At 43.6% G+C, this 27,866-nt stretch overlaps 1 protein-coding gene across 5 annotated transcripts in view; it reads right to left on the bottom strand.

Annotated features, from left to right (window-relative positions):
- The window catches only part of ELAVL4 (ELAV like RNA binding protein 4), an 83,559-nt gene that overhangs the window by 9,349 nt on the left and 46,344 nt on the right, over window positions 1-27,866 (bottom strand). For all 5 annotated transcript variants that reach the window (XM_036850217.1, XM_036850039.1, XM_036849949.1 and 2 more), the window contains exons 3-4: window positions 15,801-15,904; window positions 218-371 (exon numbers count right to left, since the gene is read on the bottom strand). In XM_036850217.1, the coding sequence (XP_036706112.1) occupies window positions 218-371; window positions 15,801-15,904 (258 nt within the window). The remainder of the gene's footprint in view (window positions 1-217; window positions 372-15,800; window positions 15,905-27,866) is intronic.

The following is a 27,866-nucleotide window of genomic DNA, read 5'->3' as shown; positions in this document are numbered from 1 at the left end:
GGAACAATTCCCACGATGGAGATCTCCTACTTCCCAAGATGGCCCATTTTAAATTTCGGCAGTTGATTGATAAAAAGTCTTTCTCTTAGGTCAAAAATCTGTTTACTCATGACCCGTATCCTTTTCCCCAAGTAACCACTACCTCTCCGCTCCCATGGGTCACAAGGCACTGGCTGGTGGCACTGAGACACAAAATAACGACAAAAAAATACTTAACCTGTGACTTGATCCACCAGGATTCGTGAGGTGATGATACGGCCATATTGTGAGAAAAGCTGTTCCAGTTCCTTCTGGGTCATGGTTTTGGGAAGGCCGCTAACGTAGAGGTTAGCATCCCTGATTGAGGCAGAGCTTGGACGCGCGTATGAGACCTAGGAAAAGGCAAGAGGTGCTAAATCCATTACAGGCAACACCCTCTGAGTAGAGACTGAGTCGACAAATGAGATGACAGCCCCGCGTCTGTCATTCTAACTCACAGTGTCAGTTCAAATAACTCTGTAGTTCAGATTTTTAGCTACTTTTGTAATAGTAATGAGAACCAGGAGAACAGCAATAGAGGAACAAAAGGAGAGTTGGTGATAACTTAAAACAAATGCACAGATAAGGGTCTCTAAGTGCAGAACAAAATAGCTACTGTATGGCAGCTGTTAAATGCAGAACTACCCACGCATGGAGTTCTGAAGATGTACCTCCTGGATGTGGGTGTATAGATGATTTACTGTATCCAACACATAATAATCTTTGAAAAAACCAAAAAAAACCCCATGAAATTCTGCTCTGCAGATTTCTTTCCTTGCCAACCCCACCCCACCCCCATCCCCTTCTTGAACACATAAAAGCGATCAGGTTCTCTGCAAGATTTTTTTATGTCCCATCCTTTGCGTTGTTCCAATCTGTTCCCACAAGGTCTGCTCTCGCTGAATGACAAAGTGCTGGTGAAATGGGGCTGAATGAACATCTGCTTGCGAAACTGGATATGTGACCTTGTCATAACATCTGCAAGAACCAGTTGCCTTCTAACTTTGAGGCGGAGCAGATGAAACCACAATAAAAAAAAATGAGGGCAGGATGGAAAGGAGGGAGGGAGAGGGCAGTGGAGAGAGAAGTGAGCCTCACCGATGGTTATAATAAGTTCGACTTTGTAAATTTGTCCTCCCGGATCTCTCAACTGCTTTTTTTTTTCCCCAAAAAGCTAACACAGAAGTGTAAACAGATCTGAAATTCCATCTGCAAGAAGCCAAATCTGTAGCAGTACACATAAGCAAAGCAAACCCCAGCAGTCATTAATTTTAGACTTTCATTTACTTATTTATTTATTTTTTAAGAAAACAACATCAGACATTTGAAATATAATTTACAGCTAGTCTAACAAAAGCACTTTCCTGCTAAAGCTATTTCTGGGGCGGTTATGGCTCAGAATAGATGATGAAAACAGTCATTTCAGAGCACATCTGACAATGTTGGACAGGAAGGGACCTATATGCCTTATTAGCATTTTTTAGTTTTATTTAATTTGTATAACCAATTCACAGGACCTGCTAAGACTATCGGGGTGAGTGAGTGAGTATGTGTGTGTGTCTGTGTGCTCTGCATACACAAAAGCACGTTTGCAAAAGGAATTATACATGTTAAACTGGACTTTTGGCATTAGGAACTAAACCTCCAGCAGGGAAGGAGACCTTGCATCTGAGAATGGGTCTAGCAGCGGATCACGCAAAGAGGCGTGAAGGATGAGCAGACCCCCTCACCCATGGCGCTCTCCCCCTTTCCATGCTGAGATGCCAGGTCCCTTTCTGGGTCCCATGCCTAGAAATAGATGTTGACTCCACAGATAAAATGATGTGAGCGACTCATCTGCCTTGCTGACCTCCTCCTGCCGATGGAGCAAGGCAGCCAGTCTGAGCATTTACCCCTTCTAGAAACTCAGGGGTGGCCTCTGTAGGCTCCTTCCCAGCACATGGATGACATGCGCAGAGGCCATTTCATGGAGGGTCCCTGTGTGTGTATCTGGGGGTGGGGACTGAAGGACCAAGAATCCCATGTGGCTGCCAGGACAGGGCATCACTCTACACAAGGTCCTCCTACCCCTGTCCTTTCAGGTTATAACTTAGCAGAAGTATTTTTTAGGCACGAGGAGGGAGCGGTAGGGAGAAGGAAATAAAAACATCACAGTGATATGTCTATGGTAATGAGGGTCACCCTTGTCTCACCCCTGCCAATTACTGACAAATTATCTGAATGATCTTCATGCTCCCCCCAAACATACCTTCCCACCTCTATGCTTTTGTTCATAGGGAATACTTTTCCACCTACTTCCTCAGGTCCTAATCCCACTCTTTTTAAGGCCCAGATCAAATGCCACCTTCTCTAGACAGCTTTTCCCTAATCTTACCTCCTCCTAAAAATCCCCCTCGAAGTGCTCTTGATGAACCGCACCCATGGTACTTAAGCCATCTGACCTTGATTTTCCATCTCTCTATCTAGTCTGCTGATCTCCTTGAGGTCATGGGTTGTGTTTGTGTGTCTTATTCATCTCTGTGGTTCTAGCTCCCAACACAGAGCCTGATACTCGCAGGGTGCTTAACACCCGCTGAAAGAGTGAATGAACACCCACGGATCATGATGAATGACTTGGGTATTAATGGCTCTTTGGGTTAATTGCAGCTTGGATTCCTCCACTTAAGGGGATCGCTGAGAGTTAAGCATTCTGTGTTTTCCTACTAAGTCATAGCTGTGTTTTCCTACTAAGCTAAGAGCTAAGAGACATGTTTCCCATTCTCCAGTATCTTGGGTTGGAAGGACTGAATCTTGTTCGAGAACTAGATTTAGAGGCCTCTCTTAGCAAGCATTTTCTGAGGATCTACTATGAGCCAGGCATAGTGCCGTATGCTGGGGATACACAACAAGCAAGAACAGGCGTGGTCTCTTGCCCTAAAGGACTTCCAAGTCCAACAGGGGCAACAGACAACACACAGCAGGTAGTCAATAAATAAGCTGAATGGAAGAATGGTGCATATATGGACCAATTATCATAATGCTGCAAGATGTGTGCCATTCCAGGGCTGTATATGTGGGGCTGGAACATAGAGAAGGGGAGGCTAGTCTCCCTTTTAATTAAGGGTTAAAAGGGCCAGGAAGGAGACAGAGCTGAGGTGAGACTGGTGGTGAGGCAGGTCATATCACAGTGTGTGGTGGGGTCAGGGAGCCATGGCCTGATGAGAGCCCTCCTCTGTTGTGAGGACAAAAGAGATGATGAAGGTCAAGGGCTTAGTGCAGTGCCTGCCTGGCACCCAATAAATGCACAATGGGTAGTAATGACCTTGATCCCCTTATTTTTGGGCAGCTAGAGCTGGGGTACAGGGGAGAGCAGGCTGGGGACAGATCTGCTAGGGAAAAGGAGCTGGCACTGGAAAGTCAATGACAGAACCAAAACCATTTCCCCAAAAGAGGATTCTGACAGAGGCAGAATCTCAGCGAGGGAGTTTTACTGACAGACCCCAGTCACTGAGCAGTGACACGTCCCTAGGGTGAACAGCACCTCAATCATTCACCAAGCCTAAATCCCGCTTAGTTTTTCTCCTCTATTTGGAAACTTAGGTCTATTGTTCTCTTAGTTCCCTGTCTAGGAAACCTGCAGAAGTGGGAGTGGGCGAAAAACAACACGAAAAGGATCTTCCCACATTCAACATCCAAATGCTTGCCCCAGTATCGAAACTTTTCAAGTTTCTTCATACATTTATTAAACCCTAACTGAGTGACTACAGGTGTCAGGCCCTTTGTTAGGCTGAAACATTTCTAAAACAATCGCTGACTTTTAGCCCCTCCAGAGAGTCCGCCATTGCTGGCTTATTAACCCCGCTAGAGCCCGAGGCTTCCAACGCTGGAGAAAGTGCCCTAAAGAACCCTGTGCCTCAGACCATCAGGATCCTGCTCACTTCTTTCATCCAGAACCTCTGAAAACAAGACTGGTATTTCTACGCCCGCACCAATCTTGCTCTGGACCTCAGGAGCTGGAGTGAGGAGATGACCCCTTTCTCTCTGGGTAAGGGTGGCCCAAAGGCAGGTGACTGTACAAATGATCTTGATGGAAGATTTGCAGTCACTCCAAACTCCTTATCCCTCCCCATCCCTGCAGGCTCACAGTAACCCCTACTCTCCACAAGACTGACAGTACAGCACGGAGCTTATGAGACATGGGCTGGCTCCAGTACTCACTAGCTTTGTGACCTTGGGCAAGTAATTTGATCTCGATAAGTCTGTTTCTTTACTGGTAAAAAAGGGGAACAATTCTCCTTTGATGGGTTATTGTAAAGAATTAAGACGACAGACTTAATGTGTCTAGCACATACCTAGAGTTTAGTATCAACTTGGTAAATATTATTATGTGATGCCTCAGACGGGCTTTTGTGGGTCAGTCTGGGACTAGCCCCCATTGGGACACGCCTTCCAATTTTACCACACAAGCAAACATCCGGAACACTACCAGTAAGCGCCTACAAAGCACTGCCCTCCTCCATCGGACGGGTGGGGGTCTGGATCATCCTTTACCACTTCGCAGCCATGAACTTCCTTTACCACATTCCTACAGATTCCACTGCCTCACATCCACAAAGTACTTTCCACTTTCCAAAATGACTTCACAAGGCTGCTCTCTGCGGTAAGGCAGGCACTGTCATTCATCACAGATGGGGCAGCAGGACCAGGGCTGGGGCTGCCCCTTGCGACACAGCACTCACAGGTTCCTTCACCGGCTCACAGCCAGGGCTTGGCAGGGTGGGAGGAACAGCACGGCCTGGGGAAAAGCTTTCCTGAGTCATCAGGCAACACCTTGGTCCTTGTCTGACCCGCCACGGTACAGAAGAAGAGAACAGTTGGAAAGCATGATAAAGACATGATCTTGGGTGCTACGAGGAGGGTAAGATGAGAGGAAAGGGGCTTCTTGAGGAAAACACGGGTATTAGAAGATGAGAGTTCATTCATTCCTCCCCTTCTTGAACACTTACTGTGTGCCAGGCCCTGTGCTGGGAGAGTTTTGGCTTTAAGGGTTCCACAGTCTGGTGAGGGAAGTAATCAGACAAGTGGAGGGTGTAATACAGAGGGCTGCTCCTGACAGGGGGAGACTCGTTTCCCACGCCCGGCGTTTCCTCCCACGCGGAGGATATGCCCCCTGGAGTAACAGTCCAGGCCTCTTGGTACCCCTGCAGCCCCTCTTCTCTGGGGAAGTGGAGCAGTGGCTCTGAATAGGCTTCAACAAGGGGGATGAGCATGTGGGCCTCAGACTCCGCCTGCTTCCTCCCTCCCGGGAGCCAGATGCCAGCCGGAAGCCCACTTTCTACTCCAGGCTCTAAGTTCTATGGGAGCCGCCTATGCTCTCCTGCGGGGAGGCCTATGGGGTCCAGAGCACCTGTGACACAGTATGTCAATCTGTCAAAGTGTGGAGTTCCATGTTAGGAAGCCCATTGTGTCCACGGAATCCATTTGGGCCTTAATCATTAATAAAGAACTTAGGATTCCATAAGTTTTTCTCTTTTTGTCTTATCTCTCAATTGGTTTAAAACGTGGATGTACAAAACAGGGGTGTCATTTGTTGGGCCCTTTTGAATTACAAGGATCTCTCTACCATTAACCGGATGTTTTCATGAGCTAGGCATTCTATTCACAAAACTGCTAATCTCCACAACCATAATTCATGGTAAGGGGAAATAAGGGTGACAGGTGACGCTGGTGATCTCAGCAGAAAGCATTATCCTTGAAATCTGTTTCACTGAAACTTGATGTTGGAAGTGACCTCAAAAGTTCAGGGCAGGATGTAAGACAGCTGGCCAACCACCTTACACATTTCCAAAGACAGGAAGCTCACTACCTTACGAGGCATCCTACACCATCACTGGCCATCACTGATTATTGGAAAGTTCTTCCTTCTGCTGAGTTCAAACCTGTCTCCCCCGTAGCTTCCAACCTTCTCCTGTTTCTATTCTGGCTCCACACACTAGGAGCGTCCTTCCTCAACACCCCTTATCTTGTGGGTCTCACTGATAGGTGATAGAGCATCAGGCAACTGTATTTTGAGGCAGGTCACTCCAAGGAGTTTCTCATTTATGTTACTTTAACTGAAATGGAGCGTCTATTCTGGAATGGAGACAGGGGTTAAGAGCAAGCGTTTTGGGGTTAGAGAGATGCAGATTTAAATCCTCATCACTTACTAGCTATAAATGGTAAGGCTTGAGGTAAGTCACTTACACTTTCTGAGCTATATCACTTGAATAACCTAGTTTAGAAGCTTTCTAATAGAGCTATTAGAACGTTAAACAAGCTAATGCATATACGATCCTTAGGCACTATGCCCGGCACACAGTAAATGCTCAATAAATAGTGGCTTGGATACAATTGTTGTGTACTTAGGCCTTATGCCAGACACTGGGGGTACAAAGATGAATACAACAGTCCCTGACACGTAGGACTCTTAGTCTAGCAGAGGAGACACACTCCTTTCAGAAGATCAGGCTGCAGATTTTCCCCAGTCTGTGGTAGCACCCGGTACTCTCTGAGTGAGCAGAAACTCCCTAGAGCAAACAGATCCCTTGGGACAGACATTCCACAGAGACCAGGAGGATGGCAGCAGAGAACAGACTCTGGTGCTTCCAGGGCCTTCTAGGAGCACACCCTCCCTGGGACTTCTGATCCCACCACCAGGAGCTGGGAAAGAAGAAGGAAGCCAGCTGGCTCCTAGAAACAAGAGTTTTGATTGTGAGGATCAGCTTACCCCTGTGTTTGTGGCTGCAGCCCTGCCCACAGGCAGGACAGGTGTCTGCTTATGTGGCCCCACTCCTCAAACTTCCCCCACCCACCACCTGATATATGATCTATGACTGATATGATATTCTTTTATCTTGAGAAACCTGATGGTAATGTTTCTAATGAGTTCTGATTGTGCTACTTCTTGCTGCTCAAGACCTTCAGTGTTCCTCCAGCACCTTGTGATGGAAGCTCAAATCCCTTACCTGAGCATCCAAGGCCCTCTGGGATCTGGCCCAGCCTCTCATCTCCTGCTAACCCTTCTAAGCACCCTATGCCTCAATTCAAATAAAATGTCTCTGGTTCTTACTGTCTGTTCATCCTCGTGGCAAAATGAACTCCTGCCCATCCTTCCAGGCCCAGCCTGAATGCCACCTCCTCCATGAAGCCCAGACACAAATGACTGCTCTCTCCTTGGACTCTACAGATGATACACATTTCAGTGGCAGCAGCTATCACACCCTGCCTCCCATCACAGCCATCTGTGCTAACACCTCATCTGCCCAAATAGTCTGAGCATTCTAGCGGTCTCTGCAGACCCTCTGTGGCATCTAGTCTCAAAGCCTTACGTAGGGCAGGAGCACACATTCTCTGAATTGAAACAAAATGTGTAATATACTGTATGTAATGCATTTTAGCTCCTTTCCCAGGCACTGACTCTGATGTGGAGAAGGAGCTAGAGGGAACCACAGATTTGAAGCGTATCCAAGAATATCATGAGAGTACTTCTGGCACAGAGTAGGCTGGATAAATAATTCTTTTAAAAAATGGTGTGGTGATAGAATTCGTGTGCCTTAAAACTTCTTTTAAAAAGTCCATCTAATTATCAAGGGGGATTATTGGTACGAGGACCTTGCTGTCTGTCTAGTGACCCCCAGAAGGGAGAGATGTGCTAAAGGTTTTATGGCCTGGTTAGCGGAAGAGCTGGTCTCAGACTCAGGGTTTAAGACACTGAGTCTCCTCACTAAACTTCAACTCCTGAATCTTGCTATACTGGTAAGACTGCTGTGGCCACTTGGAAGCTCCACGATACTTTCCACTATACAAAGTAAGACTTAGATTCGTTCTTTACGTATCTCTGAAACATGTAGATGGGAAAAAGTCTTCCCCTCTCCCCATGTAATTTTTACCTTAGGGGTAACCCTATTCACTATCATCTTCATGCTGGGGAGCATTACTCAAGCAATCCACTATAAGCCAGGATTACCTATAAGTGAGATATTATTAGTTCCATTTTCCAGACGACAAACTCTGGCTCAGTGAGGTCAAGTACTTGTCCAAGGTCACACAGCTGAACTAAGACAAAGCTGGATATGACTAAGTTCTGGGATCTTTCCACTATGCCAGGCTATCGTGGACAGTGAAATAGAAGCCGTGTACTTGGCACAAACTGCTACTTTCCCTGGAAAGTTACCAAGCTGGAGAGATCACGCTATAATATTTTATTAGTTAGACTTAAAGTTGGAAGGAACCATTCTGTAGATGAAGAAATAAGTCCAGAGAAATTAACTAAGTTGTCCAAGGTCATCCTAGTAGTTTCTAACGGAGCTGGACCGGACTCTCCATCTGAACTCAGAGCTCTTTTGAGTGGACAGCAAGGGGTAAGGGGAGAGGGATGTGGCTCTATGACCTTTGACAGACCAGCTGATCTGCTCTGGGGCTTCATGGTAACCATGGAGAAGTGATCCTTTATTCCCCAGGGCCGCTGATGTTCTAGGCCAGCATTGTCCAACAGAACTTTCTGGGATCAAGAAAACATTCTAGATCTGTGCTGTCCAACATGGTAGCCACCAGCTACAGGTGGCTATTGAGTACTTCAAACATGCCTAGTGTGACTGAGGAACTGAACTTTTCATTTAATTTTAATTATTTTACACTCAGATGTAAATAGCCATATATGGCTAGTGGCTAGTAGACAGAACAGCTCAAGGCCCAGGAACAACACAAAGTTATAGCATCTCAGAGCTAGAAGGAACCTTTAGAATCATTTAGTCAGACTCCAGTCTGGTATAGGAATCCCTCTAAGTCACCCCTAATGACTCCATTTGCATGTGTCTGACAATCAGGGACTCACTACCACCCAAGGCAAATGATAGACACATAGATTCTCTTTCCAGATTCTTGACATATAGGATGGAGCTTCAGAGTCACTTTTTTTTCCTCTAGAGAATGGAAAAGCAACCATTGTGGAGTGAATATGTGAGTGCAGCACCGTTTGGCCATCTTCCTCATTTGCCTCTGGACAACCCTTAGAGCATCTGGTCTTTTCAAAACGTGGAGCTGAGAAATGGACAAAAGACACCAGGGATGGGTTGACCAGAGTGGACAAGAAAGGACCACTGTTTCCTGGGATCTGGAGTCCACAATTCTCCTAAGACACCTGGGGTGTGCTGAATTTTTTTTTAAGCAGCTCACGTCACACTGTGGGATCTTTTACACTTGTAAACAGCTAAAGCCCCCAAGCCTCATTCCACACACTTCTGAAAACTTAAGTGTCCTTGTAACCTGCGCCTGCCCAACTTTCTTTTGTAACCCAGACACAGGACACTGTGGATGACCTTTAAGATACTGGGAACATAAGAGCCTCACTGGGCAGAGAGTAAGGGAACTGTATTTCCATCTCTCAAACTCCTACACCTGTATCTGAAATTAATCACTCAACAGAAGTTAACAGGGCGCTAGGAAGCAAAGCAGCCAAACGGAATGTGTCACAGGAGAGAAAGTGCCTGGTACAACTGGGGTAGACGGGTCTCCCGTTTCCACTGGTGTTGTGACCCCCTCTCTTCACTCCTCGGGGATTCAGTGATCCAGTCGCCCCTGCTGACCTTGGCAGGGAAGCACTTCCACACCGGCTCTGACTACAGCCATAATGGGGGAGGAGAGAAAATGCCTTTTTATTATTAATGAGACCGAGGGAGGTAGTCTATCATTTCTGGGTGGGGTGATATCTGCCAGCAGAAAATGATCTGCTAACTCTCCGGGAAGCATTAAGAGCAGTGATAGGAGAAATAATTGCTTATGCCGAGAGCAAAGAAAAGATGCCTCAGCGGAATGGAGACCTTTAGCAAGGCAGGTGGATTGCGGGCGGGCGGAGGGAGGGAGGTGAGTCTCCCTGATGACCCCTGGCAAGAGAAAGAAGCAGGAGGGGCAAACTGGAAACTGCAAAACTCAAGTGTGGAAAGATCCCCTGGAGGCACCGTTAGTGCTATTAGAAGAATAACGCGAAAATGGCGAAATGGCTAAGCAACATCAGAGCAAGAGGCTGAAATAAAGGAGCTGCTCTCCTTCTCGGAGAAGCGAGGGTTTTTCCCCCTTCTGAAAAGCCTTCACTCACACACCTTCCCCTCCTCTAGCTCTGCTCCCTCTGGAACCAGGCTGTTGCCTCGCGATAAAGCTTCTTTTTTACTCTCTCACCTCCTCTCCTGACTGAGTGCCAACCCTCCTGGGTTCAGTCAGAGTGGCAGTTGCAGCTTTTTTGTCCCCTCATCCCGACCTAATCCTGAAATCACTCACACCTCCAGTTTGCACAAAGCTGCGCTCTGGGAATGCTTTCTTTAAATTCATATTTTTATAATTTGAGTAATAGCTTAATGCAATGATTAGGAAAAGAAAGGCCACAACATCATTTGTAAATGTAATGCAATGAGAAAAGGAAGGAAAAATATAAAAACGTTAATAGCATGGAGCTGGGAACGGCTGACATTGCCTTCATTACATGATAATGAATTTTCCGAATTATTTATAAATAAGCCTGTTTTGCTTTTAAAATGAGTCAAAAAGCTCCTAATAGAGCTGAGGAAAACCAAAGTCTAAGGCTGACAAAAACTTAGCACAGCAGCCTGCAAGCCGCTGGTTTCGTTCGTCAAACAACCTAAGTGACGCACCAGTGCCAGATGAACCTACTTGGAGCTTTACTTTGACTAGATCCCTCTCCTGCTCAAACCGTGCACAGCTCCCTACTCCGGCTCCTCTACCCCAATCAAGTGGGAACCCCTGCAGCCCTGTGGCAGCCCCCATCTCACTGCATTGGAGGTGCTCCTTCGCATGTTTGTGGCTCCCATGAGAGACGAGTTTCCAGAGGCAGAGCAGTGAACGCTTCTCTAATTCTGCTCCTCAAACTCAGGTTAAAACCCAAACAGGTGTCCCACTACACTGAAAGGTTTAGGATTCTAAATCCTCAAATTCCATTTTGGATCACTTTTTACTGAAGGCTCTCAGTGTAACTTGTATATCAATCCAAACTTTTGGTAAACATATCCCTCTTTTGAAGCTACTACAGAACCATCTACTTTTCTTTGTTCCTAATTAATGCAACACAGAGCTGGACTACTGCAACTGCATTCAACAGAGTGCTTCTTAGAAAGAGGCTGGAATTCAGAAGCTGCTCTTGTAAATGCCCTGCAGAGGTTCAGGACTGGGATGGGCATCCACTGTGGGGGCCAGGAGTACTGGGAATCATCTTCCAGAATCCACAGCCATTTTGCTCAGTGCTTCTCAGCGTCTAAAGTGATCTCTGTTGGAGACAAACGGGCGGTGGGGTGGGGGGTTGGAAGCTAAACAGCACTTCCAAGGCCCTAAACAGGGCAAATAATCTCCACTGGGTTTATGGTTGAAATGCTGAGAAAAGACCCAATTTTGGGTCTTTGGCAGGCTAGTCAGTGTAAGCCCATGGTCCATACCCCATGCCTCTCTGACTCACATGGATGGAAGAATCTCCAGGGCACTGCCATCCCTAGGTCGCCGAAGTCCTAGGACTTAGCTCAGGGCCTGGAAAGCAAGGGTCTGAGAAGATATGATCTGAAGTCAGGTCTGTCTCCTGATTGATGGCAGAAGCCCCGAACCACAAGTCTGTTTACTGAAGAACCTGGAGGAGCCATGCAATTCATCTGTTTGCTTTTTATATATCTTCCCTCACCAGGGAGTATAACCCATGTGTGCACAGAGCCAAATACACACCCACACACTCACAGAACGCATGTGCTGCTGAGCAAGCAGGCAGTGAGACATTCCAACACTGACGACCTATTGCCAGTTATTTTTAAAACATTTTTTTCTTATTCCAAATCTAACTTACTCACTGTGTGATCCTGGATAAGTCTCTTAACCTCTCTGGGCCTCAGTTTCCTCAATTGTATAAAGGAGAGAATCACTATTTTAAGAATCAGAGCCGATGTGTGTAAAGCATCTAGCCCTAGGGAAGCTTCAAGGGTGAAATGTTATTAAACGTGCGTAGGGGTTAGAATACTGTTGGACACAGAGTAAATACTCAATATAAGGTATCATCACTATCATTATTATTATTATTTCCTTTCAAGGTCATGCTCACATATTAAGTAGCTCCTCTTCTGGAAGAATCTTTCACGGCACCTTTGGATGTTAACTCAGCTCAACTGCTGGCCACTTGTGTGCCTTCGGACAAGTCACTTCATCTCTGAGCCTAAACTCCAAGAGGGGTGGGAACCTGGTCACTTTCTCCCACTAAAGAAGTTATAATCCAAAGAACAATTCCTCTGCAGTCATGTGTTTGCAAACATGTACTAGATGGTTCCAAGGAGATCTCTGTAATGCATGCTTCCAATGAAGATACTTGTTTTTTTTCCCCAGATAGGCAAGTTATCTGCAGTCATCCACACTACTTAGAGGGGCTTATTTAATGAAGCATTCTCTTTCTCTGCTTTGATGCTGTGTCTACGCTAAGATTGTATTCTCCTTGAGGACAGGGGCCTGGTCTTGCCCTCCACATGCCCTTAGTATTCACACACAGTCACATTACATCCCTCTTAATAAAGGGGAAACGAACATTTGTTAACAGGGAACCATCATTTGTGGGCACCTTCTACTAGCAGCCTAGTAATGAATCATTCACTTTCAAAATGCAAAATAGTGTTTGTGCATTTAAATTTGAGTTCAGAGGCTGCAAACTGCTTCTCCGTAAGTCATCTCTTAAGTTTTGTTTGGCTTGCCTACATAATGCTCTAAAAATTTTTGAGTTGGTTTTTAACCTTTAAAAATTGGGAGATTTGGCATAAAATATCTAGCTTTTGGTTTCTATTGAATAAGTGGAAGATCTGACAATGATCTGGGTTTAAATAATCAGTAGTAGCCGAAGAACAGCTGCCCTTTTTAGTGCTCTCCAGCTCACTATAGTCTCCACTACTCCCTCAGGGCTTTCTAGAACTATCCCTGAATCTAGCTGTTCATCATTAACCTTCAAAGCTTAGGAATTAACTCTTGGTTTTCCTGCATCTACGTTGTACATTACATTTGAAGTCGTGTGTTTTGCAGGAAGCAAAAGGAGGGACAGACTGGACCCAAGTTTGCAAACATGTACTACATGATTCTGAGGAGATCTCTATGATGCACGCTTCCAAAGAAGATACTTGTTTTATCCAGATAGGCAAGTTATCTTATTCCTTCATGGGAATAAGAGCAAAGAGATAAATCTCATGTCACTTATCAAAGCAAACTGAAGCAGAAGAAGTAAATAGTGGCCTGAAAGGCAGAAAGTAATTTAAAAAAATTAATAAATGATGAGACTATTAACAGCACACAAAAAGGGTTTGCTTTTTTCCTTCCCTTTAATATGATTTTTACCTGAAACACTGTGTCCCTTTAGGAAAGGGAAGAAAAGTTAATAAAGGAACCTATCACTCAAACTTAATTTTTAGTATGGCAAATAAACGCTTTAATGAAAGGGCTGAAATCCCCAGGTTTGCACATTAAATTTTCATTCATCGTAGAGAATGGAAATTATTGATTCAGCCGTGGCATCATGCATTTTGAATCCTACAGTGCCTCGGAAGCCCACGTTGCTGCTGGGTGCAAATGTGTTGGCAGCATTTTGATGCAGGGTGAGCACAGGGTGGGTGAGGGAGTGGGGAAAGGGATATAGAGATGGGAAGGAGGCTGACTGGTTCTTCACAGAAAGAAAATAATCAATGTTCCTTGTTTCTAAGATCCACTGAGACACAGCACTTCTTCTGATGGCATCATGGACCAGGGGGGGTTGCATTCTGAGATCAGAAAAGCCGGATCCACTCAGCCTTTTGGGAATCTCCGATGGCTTCAAGGAATACTTTATTTTAAAAAAGCAGAATGGATGGCTAAGAGTTTGACCCTAAGCTCTTGGGGAGGTTTGGGTTTTAAGAAAACTGTAGAGGAGAGAAAAGCATCTTTCTCAGTTCAAGATTAGGGAAGAGCATCAAGGGAAGAGCAAATGTCTGACATTCTAATGCTGAACTGGATAACACAGAAAAATCAATCAAACCCACAAAGACACCTCTCAAACTGCTGTGGCCTCATCAAAGAATCAGGTGACAAGAGCATCCCATCTCAAAGCATTGAAAATAGGTATGTTTTTCCTTTGAAAGAAATTAATGCTCCTGTCTCTCAGAGGACTACCCCATAATTAAACAACTCTCGATTATTTCTCCCTTAGAGAACTCACAGGGACTGATTCTAAGCTGCGACTGACGCAACCTGTGTCAAGCCCATTTTGGGGTCTTTGTGAAGCCCAGACTGTATGAGATCAGGAAAGTGATCATCTTTAGAAAATAAGCTAAACTAAACTGCAAACGTGGAGTGGCTTAAAAGAAAGGAAAGAAGGAAGCAAGGATGGAAGGAAGGAAAGAAAGGAGGAGGGAGGGAGTGGAGGAAGAAAGAAAGAAAAAGAAAGAAAGAAAGAAAGAGAAAGAGAGAAAGAAAGGAAGAAAGAAAGAACAAAGAAAGAAAGATAGATATAAAAGAGAGAGAAACAGAAAGAAAGATAACCACCTAATATATTCCAAAAAGAGAAGGTTTCTGTTTTGTTTTGTTTTTGTTTTGATTACCTCCCAGCTAAGATTTTCTTACACCCGTAGCCTCCTGTCAGTCTGGATGTTGGAAAAGTAGCTCTGTTGAACCCAAAAGTTCTGGTTTTGTGCTTTCAAATGCTGAGAGCTGGTGCCATCTATAGCTTTCCATTCTGGGAGAGGTTTCTCTTTTGTCCTACTTCGCGTCAGACCTGCTGTCGTGAGGATAAGAGCGCCCAGGAGACACCTCCCCATGGTTTAATAGGCTATGAAGGATGGGACTCACTAGTCAGCTGGCAGCTGCCCCCAAACCGGGTGCTGCCCGGAGGTGGGGGGAGAAGGGAGAGGGAGGCTGAGGCAGAGGCAGGCTCCATCCAGGAGACCACCACTGGCTGTCGGGGGGCAGCGGCCGAAAGCAAACAGCACCACCTCCTCAAGGACCCTCCCAAGGTCAAGTCTGAACGGAGAGAGCGACTCTCCAGCCACAGAAATGTCCATTTGGAGGAGCAGGCGCTGGGGGGCTGCTTCTCTTTTTGGACTTGAAACAACCCCTCCTGAGATATTATCCACCGGTCTGATTATTTTTGGATTGCTAGAATGTTTACTTTTTCATTCCTCCCCAGATGCTATAGTACCTGTCCCTCTTACACCAGTGCATTTCTTTTAAACTGATTTTTCCTTTGCAAGTCTTGCTTAGGAGGGTCCTCTTCACCTTTAGGTAAAACCAAGACGCTTGGCCTCGCATGGGAGGCCCCGCCCACCTCCTATCCTCATCTTTTCATCATCTCCCTGCTCAACCTCAGGCCATAGTGTGTTCTATATGTCGTTCCCCACTCACAATGTTTATATACATTTTCACAGCTTTGCATGTGTTGTTCCCTCTGCCTGGAACAGCTTCTTCCCTTGGCTCGGCTCCGACCATCTTTGCAGGCTTGAGCTCACAGGCATTCTTGATGGGGGTAGTCGTCCCTGGCATCTTACCTGCTCTCTGGATTGGAGGTCCCACAGCTTGTGGTCCCCTCCCTCTACTCAACCCTCAGCTCTTTCTTCTGTAATGATCTGTGTCCCTCACTTAGTACAGTGGATGGTAAATGTCCTTTGAATAATAAATAAAGAACGCCACTGCCAGCTCCCTCGTAGCCTGAATTTATTTGATCAAAGGAATGAAATTTAACCAGTGCCTCCCAAATAAGGAGCTAACATGTAACCTCTTACCTTTATGGTTTTGGTCTGGAGTCTGAGTCCATTTAAAGTGTTGATGGCTTTCTCTGCATCCTTTGGATCAATATAGTTAACGAATCCATACCCCAAACTCTGTCCTGTGGAAACATTTTTTAAAAAAGAGAGAGAGAGAGCTCATTATCTTTATAGAGGTAACACTTCCCATTGCAGTGCGTCAAAACCCTCTAGTACATGGTTCCTTTTATACCAGGGTTTACCCCCAGGTTGAGAAGTTTCTAGTTCTTCCATCTCTCACTCTGGTCAGCCTTTAAACTCACAGGAGCTGCCCCAGCTGGGAATGGGTAAGTGCCCCTGCACGTCCACACCATATACACACAAGTGTCCACTTAATTGGGAAGAGGCAGGGCAGGGCAGTGGAAAAAGAGCAGGTGTGGTTTGTTAGAAGAGATCTGAACTGGAGTCCTGGGGCTTTTCCTATCAGCTGTGTGACTCTGAAGAGAATTCACTTAATCTCCTGTTTTCCCCCCGACGTTTCTTCTCTGCAGATAACAGCACTCGCCACAGACAGGTTTGAGAGGGTTAACGAGATACTGAGCATGGAATGCCTACCTAGAACATAGTAGCTGCTCAACAAAAGACAGCTCTGCTATGCTCAGTCCTGTAAAATTGGGACAAGTGCTGGATGCAGTAGCTGTGTCTGCTGCCTCAGTCATGCCAGCCATGCCTACACTCAGAGGACTGTAGCAAGATCTGAGCAGCAAAGACTGGAGACATTTATAGTGAAGGCATGGCCAGAATTTAAAGCAGTTGCAACAAATCATTCATTGCCCTCATCATTCCCCCAGCCTAAGAAAAATAAAAAAAGGAGGGGGGGGGTTCTACTGGAAAGAACTGGGGAGCTCCTAACACAAAGGAGAGAGTGCAAATACACTCTGCAAAGAGGATTTAGCTACTTTAGGTGAAGATGGCATCAACTTGTCTGAAAAGAGAGGTAGCAAGTGACAGGGCTCCCCCTCTAAGTGAAATAAAAATAATGTGCTTGTGATCGTGCCACTGATTATAAATAGTCCATCAGCTCTGCCATGTGTCATCAGCCAAAAATATCATTAGGAAACTTTACATTTTCTGACATACTCTTTAAGAAATACAGAGCTTAGGGTGGCTGCAAAACCAGCTTGAACTTCCCAGGCAATGTTATTGATTTGTGGGCGGCAGCAGAGCCGAAGGGGAGGAAAATGGCAGGACGTCACATGTCAGGAAAGACTGATTACATAAAGCGCTCTTTGGAGTACACTCAGACCAGGGCTGGGAGACAATACAGCAAAAAGTCTGCCATGTCCTGGTGACAGGAGCCCACTTCAGCAGCCAAAAAATCTTTCCAACAGCTTCTGTTTTGCTGGTAAATGTCTGTGTTTGTGTTGGTCGTAGGAGGGAACCTGGGAAAACAAGTTGGGTTCCGGATCAGAAAATGGGTGACTTTATTATCCTTTATAGGGTGGAAGTAAAGAGAATCATGAGGAAACTCAATTGCGTTTTTGTCCCCAAAATGGAAAACCCCAAATGACAATACATTAGGATATTCCTTCTGTTTTGGAATAACAGGGTTAGAACAGGAAAGACAGGGGCAAACTTCGCCAGATATGCCCTTCCCCAGCCAGAATTAGTAACTGAAGAAGGGGGAGAAAATGTTGAGCACGCTGTAGCTACCGGGGCCCTTCTCTGTTTCACTGTGTTATGTGTGGTGTGTGAGTGGTGTGTGTGTATGAGTGGCAAGTGCACGCGTGCACACGCACGCACACACACACAGGAGAGTAAGAGAGAAAGAGGTGTGTGTGAATGCAAGACCCTGCTACATGTTCTCAGAAAATTTTTTGCAAATCCAAAAATACATGAGACTAATTCATTTGTTTAAAAATATCATTCATCCTAAATTCAGCTTCACCTCATCAAGCCTAGCTAAATTCACCTAATTAAATCTATTTTCATCATGCAAATTTATCAGTCCTATTTACCTTGTATATAAGAGAAGCCTTAAAAATTGCTGTAAAATAGTCTTACCGTTATTTCTTTTAAACAGTCATGCACCAAATTGAGGGGCTTTAGAGGGCATTTTTAAAGTAATAATCTCAATGACAAACCTTATGTATGAGTTCTAGGAAACAGGTCAGACAGAGTCAATCTATCCAACTAAATTTAATTTGTATAAAATTACAATGAAATATGAAAAATATAGACTCACCACTTAACTGCACTTAACCACTTAACAATGACTCATTGTACTGATGGAATATATGTGGAAGAATTTATCATGCCTACCAGTGGTGTATGTTCCCTGATATACTATCTTTCTTTCCAATTATTCATATATTTATGGAAATCTTAAATATATATAGTGGCTATGATTTTTATAGTCTATATTTTATCTTTATTTTAGAACTTTGCTTCAGGAGGAAGGAAAACACACTCAGATTCTAGGAAGGTTCTGAAGGTCAAGTGAAGGAAAGACTCCTGCCCAGCAAGATATGCCATATCTACCCACCTGCCTGTGTAGTCCCAAACCCACCATCACCTTAGTACCTGACTGCAATTAGCACAACCGTGTTATGCTCACCTGCTCTAGGTTTAGAGAGAGACTGCATTTAACGTCAGGAATGAGGGTGCTTTGGGGAAAACTAAAAACTAGATGAACACCGTTTCAGAAAGGAAAGGGATTTTAAAAGATCAGAGATTTTCCTTGATATAAAATAATGAACTGCAAACTCTAAAACAGGACACTGCACTGAATAGGAGGAGAGAAGTGGAAAGGCTTGCCTGTGAATTGAAAGATATGAGATAAACTGGCAGCACAATAAAACTACCTGTGGTTAGCCTAGTTCATGAACAGGCTTCTTTACTTGCTTCTTTGCCATCATAGAAGGAATACAGCTAAGTCTCATAAAAAATATTCAGTGGAGCTAAGCATATTCTTTTAAAACACTCTTGAGAGGATTAAATCCCTAGGTAGAAAATATAAAAACCCAAGCCTCATTTCTTTCAGAAACTGTTTTAGTAGTGAGGGAGAGTAAAATGAGGAAGAATTTTATGTTTTAATTTTGGTGGCAATGTACTGGTGATGGGTTTTGGATTTGCATTTCTGTATTTAAATTGTACACAGACATAGAAAAATACAAATGAAACATATTCACAAAGAATACCAACACTATTTCTACGAGGACCAAGAGAGCCACCATGCTGGGAAGGCCCAGGGGACCCAGTCTGGAGCCTAGAACTAAGTGTGTCTATCTGCATCCCAGAAATAGATAAGGTTTTTTTTTTCTTCTTCTTCTCAAATAGCTTCATCGTCTCCCTTTATCAGCAGCAGCAAGATTTGACCATACAGGTATGGCAACAGTAATTTCAGAACAGAAAATCAAAACAAACTTTATTTTGCTCCCAGTTTATGAGCTTATTTTGATAGCAAGCCAAACATATAAATTAAATCATTGAAGTTATGTTTATTGAATCATCAATAAAGAAAAAACAAAATCATTAAAGACAAGATAAAATATTATAAAATGAAGGCTACCTCCAATATTTAGAAACTATAGTGACTGCCTGCTCCTTGATGCCCAGGTGATCTACAACCCTTACTTGTGACCAGTCCTTAGCAGTCCTGAACAGCAGGCTTGGGTAAGAGGCCCAGTGACCATGAATGGGCAAGAAAGGCATTCTTGGCAGTTTGGGATAGAAACTTAAAATTAGAATGTAGTTTCCAAGGGAAAACTGTTATACATAATGGCTACATTTTTAAGGCGCTTCAGTGTATTTTGGATTAAACAGATTCTTGTTTTTAACAAGCTTTTCTTAAATCTGCACCTGAATATTTCTATTTTTTAAACCGCGCACATGTGCATATACACACACAAAGACACGGCGTGTCTTCGTACTACAATGTGGCAATATTTCTCTTCTGTTATAATAATTTCTATACCTAACTTCTCCCCGTAGAAAGCAAACACTTCTCCCTACAAGAACTAGTTTATAAAGTCTGCATGCTTGAACATGGTAGGTACTCAACAAATATTTGATAAGGGAACAGATGGATACATACACTTGTACTAATTCTCCGTTGCTGGAAGCACATGACCAGGATGTGTTTATGTTTGGAGGGAGAAGAGCATGAGAGGGGCACCTGGGGAATTCATTTCGTATTTGTGAGAAAGGGAGAACAGGACAACAAGCTGACATCAGGGACTGGAAAACACAAACAAAAAATGTCCTGGTGGGTTCCCCTCCAGCACAGATCAGGTGAAAAATAAAAACCACCCTGGCTCACGTTTCCAAAGAAATCCTGAGTTTCCAAAGTGCCTTTCCACCCATTATGTCGCATTTGAGTCTCCCAACAACCCTGTGGGAGAGAGAGTCATCATTTATAGATGTGGAAACTGAAGCTCTGAGAGAACAGTGATTTGCTCTACTATCCCTGAATAGCTGAAACTGAGTCTAGATCAGGGGTTGGCAAACTGTTTTATGTTTAGGGTGAGACAGTAAATAGTTTAGGGTTGGTGGGTCTTCCAGTCTGTCATGATGACACTGCCATTGTAGCGTGAAGGCTGCCATGTACAATATGTAAACTAATGAGCATGGCTGAGTGCCAATAAAACTTTATTTAGAAAGAAAGAGGCAATGGGCTCAATTTGGCCTTTGGGCCATAGTTTGCTCACCCCTTGGTATAGACCTTTTGACTCCAAATCTAGTCCCCTTTGCCATTACCACAGTTACTCCACTGGAACTAAAGTGTTGTTGACAACTATACTGAGGCCCTGAAATATCTCTGAAGTTGTTTTGAACCACCTGAGAAAAAAGTAAATTACCTTCAATAGTTTGTGTTAAGCACTTTTATTGTATTCAAATGCTAGGAAATGTCACCATCATAGCTGATTATAACCCCTCATTTCCCAGTCATTCTGGATAGAAGTTGCTTTCCCTTGCCTTTGGGGTCCTGGGGGTTATGACAGCAGGACCCTAAATATGACATCCTTATGGCTGATGGCAGCAGCCGAGAAGCTGTGCCCTCACAGGGCTGACCGGAAGGAGCCTCAGCATTTCTGCACTGCCAACCTGCACACATTGCTCTTTCTTTCTCCAAAGACCATCATTCTCCAGAAACCGAACAGCTACTTCCCTCATCTGCAAAGCCCCCAAGGGGGCAGCCAGATGGGTACCTGCTGTTGATGAAACCTTCTGAGTTGAGTAAGGAATTTTTGTGGATGTTAGAACCCTTAGCTCAGGCTGAAATTCTGTTCTCAAAGCACGTGATCAAATCCCCAGTCACCTCAAGGTCACCTGCAGGGCAGTAATCCACATGCTGGGATAACCTCAGCCAACTTCAAATCCTAGGACTCCCTCCCTGCCAGCCCTGAGATGACTTTCCCTGTTGTCCACTGCCTTGAAATCTACTTCAACACACCCTAAAGAGGGTCAGAGAGCTCTGAGGCTGTTACTGCATGTACTCATGTATGTGTGGCCCAAAACTGTACTTGCTGTATATCCTTGCTTAATTCATTTAAGCTTCACCAGCCTGTTTCCTTATCTGGAAAAACAGGGATAATCCCTTATCTTCACGATCAAAGGATCACCGTGAGGATTAACTATATTAACATGTGGATGAACAGAAGCTACAGTTTATTCAGTGCCTACTTTGTGCCAGGCACTCTGCTAAGTGGCTTACTAAAATTACCTAATTTAATCCCGTGGGAAATGGGTACCATTAGGCCCATTGTAAAGATAAGGAAAGTGAGGCTAAGAAATGTTAAATAGCCTGCCCCAAGTCAACCAGGAGGTATGCCTCCAGGCTAGGATTTGAATGAACTCAGGTCTGTGTGACTTCCCAGCTCACGCCTTTTCTCCACAGGGTTTGGTCTCTCTGCAGAGGCGCAGCGGTGTCTGGCATCAGGCAAGAACTCAAGGGGATGCACACCCCTTGTGTTGGGAACTCTTCCCCTTCTTCACAGTGACTGGGATGCTTTGAGATTCTAGAGCATCCATGGCTCTGTTCCTTCCCAGCTCACCTCTGTGGGTGTTTACACTTGCTGGACAGTCTGAGTCTTGGATTTTCTCCTGCAAACTCAGTGTTAGTAGAGCTAACTAATCAGAGGATTTATTTTCTTTTGGTAGTTCACACAATTCCCTCAAATTAAGTATGGTTTAAAGTCTTGCTACTCTAAGTGTGATCCCTGTACCAGCATCACTGGCATCACTGGGGACTTGTAAGAAATGCAGCTTCAGCTTATTGCTCTGTGACCGTGGCTAAGTTAAGTGAACCTCTCCACACCCTGATTTCTGAGAAAACTACACATCTAACCCATAGTCCCAGGGAAGGGAAGCTCTGACAGGAACGCTCTCAGGACTTCTTAATATATGCTATTCCTTTTCATCCGCAGATTTTGCATTCTTACTTTGCCCCTTTTTGCTAGAGTAATCTCACCTGCAAAATGGACTTAATATTACTTTTTTCATGGTATTATTAGGAGTATTGAAAGTGATAATGCATGTAAAGTGCCTGGTATATAACAGAGGCTCAATAGATGCTGGTTTCTTTTCTTTCGTCTCCCATGCCCCAGTAGATACTGCCTTACACCGTTGCGTCTGAGGATGCTATCTTCTGAATGAGGTCCCAACCTCCTCAAAGGTAGAGAATGTTTCTGATGCTTTTCTTTCACATTGGAGTACATAGCATGCAATAGGCATACTAATTCCACAAATAACTGACACCTACTACATGCTAGATACTACGAGTGTGCCTCCAATGACCAAGAAATTGTTCCTGCCTTCAGGTGACTTGTCTCACTCCCTCACCCCCCAATCAGAATATCAATTCACTGATGGCGGAAACCAAGTATTTTTTGTTCTCTGCTATGTTCCCAGAGGATGGTGGTAAGAGGTATGGAACCAGATCCCATGAGACACATCTGAAAGACCTGTGGGCTTTAACCTTGAAGGAGAGAAGATTCTAGGGGTGCTCAAAGCCCTTTCCAATACTTGAAAGGTTGCATGGGAAGTCAGGGGTAGGCTTGCTATGTGGTGTCCCAGGGGAGAGAATGAGAATCAGGCAATAGAAGAAAGTGAGGGAGTAGATTTTTGCCTTGATAAGAGGAAGAACTTTCTACTAATGATTTTATAAGGATACAGGCTGCCTTGTGAGGTGGTAAGGGCCCTCTGACTAGAACTACGCAAACAGAGGCCAGATCTACATTTTATCAAGAGATGTTGCAGCAGTTAACAAGATCAATTCATAAGATACCTTCTAATGCTAAGATACAAAGGTTCTAAATTATATTTATTTGAGACCCCATGCTCACAGTTTATCCTGATTTCTAACTGAGAAAATAAAAATAATAGAGAATATTTATTAAGCACCTACTGTGGGCTAAGCACTTTACATATATTATTATTTAAATCTTTACAACCTCTGAAGCAGGCATTTCCATCCCTGTTTTACAGAAGGGGAAACTGAGGCTTCAAAAGGAGAAATAACATACCCAGGGTTATTTGGCTAGAGAATAGTAGCCAGACCCATCTGACTTCAGAGCCTGTGCACTTTCTGCTGTGCCCTGGTTTCTTGAATATGTGCTGATTTGTGTGTTAAACACCTGCCCTGACACAGCACAGTGTGCCTGAGACTTTGAGAGAGCCTGGGTTTTCTAGTACTATCTCCAAGTCTTCATTCTTTCCATTTAATTTCAATATATACCCCAAAGTATCCCATTCCCATCTTCCACATTGGTTGTGTCTGTCAGACTGGACCTGGTAGGTCATAGAATGACAGTCTTGGAAAGGACTTTTAACTATCAATCATCCTTGAGTTTCTTCTACAGATTTGGCAACTGAGGACCAAGGAAGAAGCAAGCAGTTCATGGTCTAGTAAGAAAATCAGAACTGTGAATCAACAACTATAGTAGAGTGTGGCTAAGTGTTGTGACAGTGAGGAGAGAGGGTTTTCTGGAGGATATAATTGAGCTGAGACTAATTTGAAAAGATTGATAGGCGATAGCCAGGCCATAGACAGAGAAGGGCATTCCAGGAGGAAGGGGACAGCTTGAGCATCTATCCCTGGAGGAGAGAAGACTGCTATTCAGTTTACAGCTATCACTTCCAGGAGGCCAGTGCTGCTGATGTCAACCTGAACTGTCAATATCGATTCTAAGTTGAGTGCGCAGATGTATACATGAGATCTCCCCATACCTCTGGCACAGATTCAGGAATCATTTAGACATCTGAAATTTTGAGTGCCTCTGCTCTCTGCCAACAACAAACACTATTAAAAAAAAACAGGACCCAGCCTTCTTATTCTGAATTCCCAAAGTATGTAAAATTACATTGAATCAGTACTTGGTTATTTCCAGAGGCTACATTCTGGCTTCCTAAGTAGATGAAATTTCCCAGTTGAGAACTCATCATGCGGCATCAAGATGATAACAAGCAAAGCACTTGGTCCATAGTGGGCATTCAATATAAACTTGTCGAACTAAATGTATGTCTCAGTGAACCCTAAGCTCCTTAGGGCAGGGACGTGGGTCTTATTAATCTTGGTACAACCAATGTCTGGCACATAGTAGGCTTTCAGTAAATCCATGTTGAATGAATGAATGTATGAATTCAATAAGCAAATGAATAGTAACAAAATAGTTATCATTTTTTGAGTGCTTACTATGTATACTGAGTGCTTTATTTCTTTTTTTCCAGCTTTACTGAGGTATAATTGACAAATAAGCTTGTAAGATCATACACACTACCATATTTAAAACAGATAAGCAACAAGGACCTACTGTATAGCACAGGGAACTCAGCTCAATATTCTATAATAACCTAAATGGGAAAAGAATTTGAAAAAAGAATGGATACTTGTATGGGAATAACTGAATCACTTTGCTGTACACTTGTAACTGTGTATCAACTATACTCCCAATAAAATAAAAATTAAAAAAATAAAATAAAGTGTACATCATGATGATTTATATATATATATATATATATATATATATATATACACATATATAAACACCTTGTGAAAAGATTCCTCCCATCTAGTTAATTAACACATATTTATCTTCTTTTTTTTTCAGTGAGAACATTTAAATTCTACCTGACTGCTTAATTTGTATCATCTCATCTGCTTCCTAAAACAATCTTACAAGTTAGGCATGGTCACTGCCATTTACCATTGAGAAGTCATGTCCAGAGGCCTCAGATCCCAAGACACAAGTCCCTCTGACTCTAAAGCTCATACAGGCTTTCAACAGAGTTTCCTGATTTCAGAGACGATATCAACCAAACTGTTCCAGTAGATGTAAAACAATACCTCTGTTACTGGGGTGAGGTACTTGGAAATTCAGAGTATATATGATGATTTCCAGGAGTCCCGAAAGCAGGAAGGACCAGTTACAAAGCTACACTATTTCATAAAGAAAGCCAACCAACCAGTTCTCAAAGGAGTGTTTTTAAAAAAACTTAACTCTTTTGGTTTGTTCTATAAAGTAAGTTGCTCCAAGTGACAGATCTTCAAACATACACTTCAATAATAAGCCTCAATAAATGAAAAAACTGAACTAATCTGAACCTTATTTTTCTTCTGCCTGTTCAGGAAAGAAAGGAGATTCATAGGATAAAAAGCTAGTATCAAGTACTTAGACTTAGTTAAAAAAAACCAAAAGGAAAAAATATTCTAGGTAATGTACCGGGGAAAATAGAAGCCTCAGTGACAACTAGCTTACCTTCAGCATTTATCACACAAAAAGAGATGTTCAGACTGATGACCCTGGGGCAATAAGAGATTCTTAATAGAAGCAACATTAAATTAAATTATGTTCAGAACACTCTTACAGACAGGAAAGAATAGTCACATATTTAAATATTTTTAACAAGGGTCAAAACAAAAAGAGGAGGAATTTGGCAAACTCCCAGCTAGCCAGAGAAATGAACTAGAATTCTTAACTCTTGATTGGCTTACTCTCACATGAAACAGACTTCTCGATGTCAGACAGACAAGACCTTCCCCCTAGAATGGATGTGAACCAACAGGTGATTCCAGAACTGCAGCTGATGTCAGAGAAGGGTTTAGCAACAAAGGAAGAAGAGGCAGAAAAAGTTATCAGGTTAATACTAATTATATACACTGTAATCAGCCTTTGGGAAAAATGAGATTGTCTATGGGTGAAATGTCTGTGGGTGAAAGGAATTGCTGTATTTAGGCACAAAGAAAATTACTTCCAAAACTCCCATCAGACACTATTCTTATAAAGGGCAGGTGGAGGCTCCTGATATCATATTGGGATTTAAATTAATTAAGATAAGTTATGTGAGAGGGCTTGGCACAAGGGAGACGTTTCATAAATATTAACTGAATATAAATCTATTAAAATTGCCTTTATTCGAAGTAAAAGAAAATTCATGGCTCTCAGCGAAGGAGGTGAGATAAATAACTGGTCTGTGCAAAGCTAAGTCAGGATGTCAAATATGAGTTGCAGAAGAATGTTGTCTGAAAACCTTTACCAGTGTCTTTTCTGAACTAAGGGCATAGGGTTCTCTGGCCTTGGACTTAACCACTAACGGCTGTGTGGAACTCCCCGTCCCTACCATCAAGTTCAATGATAGTGAAGTACCATCAGGAAGCTCATGACTGTGGTCTGAAAGCTCAGTTTGGCTCCAACAAATGTTGAAAAGGAAAGAAATTCCCCAGATGCGTGAAAAAGAAAAGAAATAAGAAGCAAAAGTGTATTTTCCCTTTTCTTCACCATTCAGCTTACAGTTAGGAAATAAGACAAAATAAAGAAATCAAAAGCCAAGGACAAAAGAACTCACACAGAAATGGGTCTGTGGAGTAAGAATGGAGGAGGGAAGTCATCTTCTTTTGTTGTTCTTTTTTTTTTTTTAAAAGCTAAGGGCGTCTGGGGGAATGGCTGCACCAAGCAGGTGTGACCAGCTTCATCACACCGAGTCAAATACCTGGGAGACGTGAAAATGAAGGAGTGCCTGGGATCTGTGTGAGGATCACCAAATGTAAACACCTTCTAGTGGCTCAGCTCTTTCAGGTGATGGAAAATGCAACGTCACCCTGACAGTCAGGAGACCAAACGAACCCATAATTTATATAATCCCCAGAACATACCCAGTACTCAATAATTTTCAACAAAAATGCCTAGTGTGTGATGGGACTTTGCTGGTGCTAGAGAGATGGACCCATATGGCATCATCTTCCGTCCCTTTTGGGAGTCGGTAACACTTTCCTGGGACACCAAGGTCTCCACTTGCCCATCCACATGCAGTGGATGACCCCACCTCTTTCTTAACAAAGGAAATGAGGTCATCAGGTAGTAACTGGCTCAAACTGTCTTCTTCCCTTCTACCTGGAAAACTTATCCCTAATGGAGCTCCATTTCTCCCTCCTGGCTAAGAATGTACAGTCCATAAACTGCTGGAGAAGAAAAGCTTCTTTGGGTAATGTTACATGTTATATACCATTCTTTTAAAGATTTATAACACACATTAGCACAGACTCAGAGAAGTAGTGATAAAAAGAAACCCCTTTATAACTTGGTTTACTTCAGTTTCCCAAACTCATGCGGTCACATAACCTATTTTAAAAAACATATTACCTATTAAATACCTTTGGGAAAGACTTTTAGATGGGATTCCCAAATGAACATTACTTTTTCAAACAGGACTGAATACTGTCTCAAGATATAATTACCCTAAGGTGGGGGGGGGTGTGGACCCCGACTCTGAGCTACAGTTCCTAAGATAGCAGAGGCGCCAGCAGAAAACAAGGAGACCAAGCCAGAGAATACCACTGTGATAGTCCATGATTCTGTTTCTCAGAAGACATCACACAGACTTGCTTCTGGGATAATCTAGACACAGGACAGAAATGCACAGTGGGGAGGGGGTCAGACATCTGTGTACATATTCACATGTTAGTACACATTGTACAAGTCTGGTTCTAGCTTGCTGTGTATCAGTAGTCAGCATGCGACAAGCTCAAGGTGTTTCACTAGGAGAACCAAAGATCCAGAGGAAAAACAAAACAAAATTGTGTGTGGCTATGTGGACCCCAAGCAGGAA

This window comes from Balaenoptera musculus, chromosome 1 (genome assembly GCF_009873245.2).
Source record: "Balaenoptera musculus isolate JJ_BM4_2016_0621 chromosome 1, mBalMus1.pri.v3, whole genome shotgun sequence".
Lineage (NCBI taxonomy): Eukaryota > Metazoa > Chordata > Mammalia > Artiodactyla > Balaenopteridae > Balaenoptera > Balaenoptera musculus.
Note: the sequence above shows the minus strand (reverse complement) of the source record. Positions and strands in the feature narration are given on the sequence as shown.